General features: G+C 58.7%; 1 protein-coding gene across 1 annotated transcript in view; it reads left to right on the top strand.

Moving 5' to 3' along the window:
- The window catches only part of TCF25 (transcription factor 25 (basic helix-loop-helix)), a 16,503-nt gene extending 14,754 nt beyond the window's left edge, over nt 1–1,749 (top strand). Inside the window, exons 14-16 of the mRNA XM_010843984.1 lie at nt 264–343; nt 1,322–1,394; nt 1,480–1,749. Coding sequence (XP_010842286.1) covers nt 264–343; nt 1,322–1,394; nt 1,480–1,638 — 312 coding nt within the window. The 3' untranslated portion in view covers nt 1,639–1,749. The remainder of the gene's footprint in view (nt 1–263; nt 344–1,321; nt 1,395–1,479) is intronic.
- The last annotated feature ends 146 nt before the right edge of the window (nt 1,750–1,895 follow it).

Genomic DNA, 1,895 nt, shown 5'->3' with positions numbered 1-1,895 from the left:
GCTCAGGGCCCACGGCCTGTAGCCAGCAGCCCTGACATTTGGGGGGAGTCACAGCACCTGTGATCGGAGGCCTTGTGATTCCCACACATGTGCTTGTCCCGGGTTCACCCCGATCCTCAGAGCAGACAGGCTGAGTGTCCTGGTGGAGGAAGCCCCCCGCCCCAGACTTCCCCGACAGGGAATGCGGCCCACTCTCAGCAGAAATGTCTGGTCCAGAGTCGAGTCAGTTGAAAGCAGCCCATGCTCTTTGTCCCTTTCCGTAGGATGTGACCACACAGTCTGTGTTGGGCTTCGACCCTCTGCCCCCACTGGACACCATCTACTCCTACGTCAGACCAGAGAGGTACTTCTTTCTTTGCTCCTAGGCTTGCACTGCTCCGAGGTCAGTGCTGGGGCTCGGAGGGTCTCAGAAAAAAGAGTCAGCCTCTGCTGGCCGTGTGTTTTCACATATCTGTCCACCCAAGGGCGTTTCTCTGTCAGGTCTGGAGCAGGTGGTGGATACAATGGGACATGGGTATCGAATCCAGGAGTAAACATAATCAGAACTGTTGTAAGCACCTGGAGGAGACAGCTGTGAGCCTGGGTTGTGAGGAGCAGCTGGTTTCCCGTGGGAGCTTCAGCCCGTGCAGGGCCCCAGGGACAAGCATCCGGCACAGCCAGAGGCTGGGAAGGAGGCCCCGAGGCCCAATTGTCCAGGCTGCTCCAGAATCGTGTCAGAGACAGGCTTTTTTCCCTTTCTTTATGGCCTTTAGCACTGAGTGAGTAAGTGCTTCACTTCACGCAGAGCCCACCTCACAGTCCCCAGCCTAGGAGACTCAGACAGACTTTCTCATGTCCAGGGCTCAGGTGGAGGTATTTTCTAGAGCCAGGTATTTTTTTCCTCCGTTGAAGTATAAAACTTAGAGTACACGTTCATAAATACAGTCCACAGTTAAATTGTCAGTGGGTTAAGATGAAAATTATTAATGATGAGTATCAGAAGGCTCAAAACCAAGCTGGCATGTGGGGTGTGGTCCCACTAAGGACAGTTGGGGACCATCCTGGCTCCAGGTGCCCAGAAAGTGCAGGAGGCCCCCGAGATGCACTTGCTAACATCGTCTCTCACTGCACAACTCGGAGGGAAGGACGCTTGGAAACACAGCTTTTCTCAAGATGCAGTGGGGCTTGGCTGCAGTGGCCCCGCTTTGTACTCTGCTCAACCAGCCTCGTTCCAAAGGGCCAACCCTGCTGTAGATCCCCTTCCCCCTCAGGCCCCAGCCTTCATGGGGGCTGCCCTCCCAGCCCACCAGGCCTTTCTGACCATCCTGACTCCCTCCTGCAGGCTCAGCCCCATCAGCCACGGAAACACCATCGCCCTCTTCTTCCGCTCACTCCTGCCCAGCTACACTGTGGAGGTATGTGGCGTCAGCCCACAGGGCGCCAGCCTGAGACTGGGTGTTGGGCCTGGAGGCCTGGCTCAGACGAGTCTCGTTTCCACAGGGGGAGCGACCGGAGGACGGGGGGCCCGGGGGTCTGCACCGTGACCAGGGCCTGAACAGACTGATGCTGGCTGTGCGGGACATGATGGCCAACTTCCACTTCCACGACCTGGAGGTGCTGCCCGAGGAGCACCCTGAGGGCGACGGGGAGTGGGACTGAGTCCAGCGGGTCGCACGCCCCAGCGCTGCACAGTTGTGCTCCGGGTTCTGTTCTGGTCGGATCGGCCAGGTCGCTGCCTGCTCTGCTCTTCTATAAACTACGTGGGTTGCACTCTGCTGCGTGAACTCTTCTTTCCCAGGGCTGCAGTCGCCGACCCCAGCTCCCCTCACGGGCAGGACCTCGCCGCCACTGCCCTGCTGCCCCGGGGCATCACAGGGCCAGAGTCCATGCTGGCTTCAGGGAACGCGGGTGGGTGT

This window comes from Bison bison, unplaced genomic scaffold (genome assembly GCF_000754665.1).
Source record: "Bison bison bison isolate TAMUID 2011002044 unplaced genomic scaffold, Bison_UMD1.0 scf7180017864192, whole genome shotgun sequence".
In the NCBI taxonomy this organism is placed as follows: domain Eukaryota; kingdom Metazoa; phylum Chordata; class Mammalia; order Artiodactyla; family Bovidae; genus Bison; species Bison bison.
Note: the sequence above shows the minus strand (reverse complement) of the source record. Positions and strands in the feature narration are given on the sequence as shown.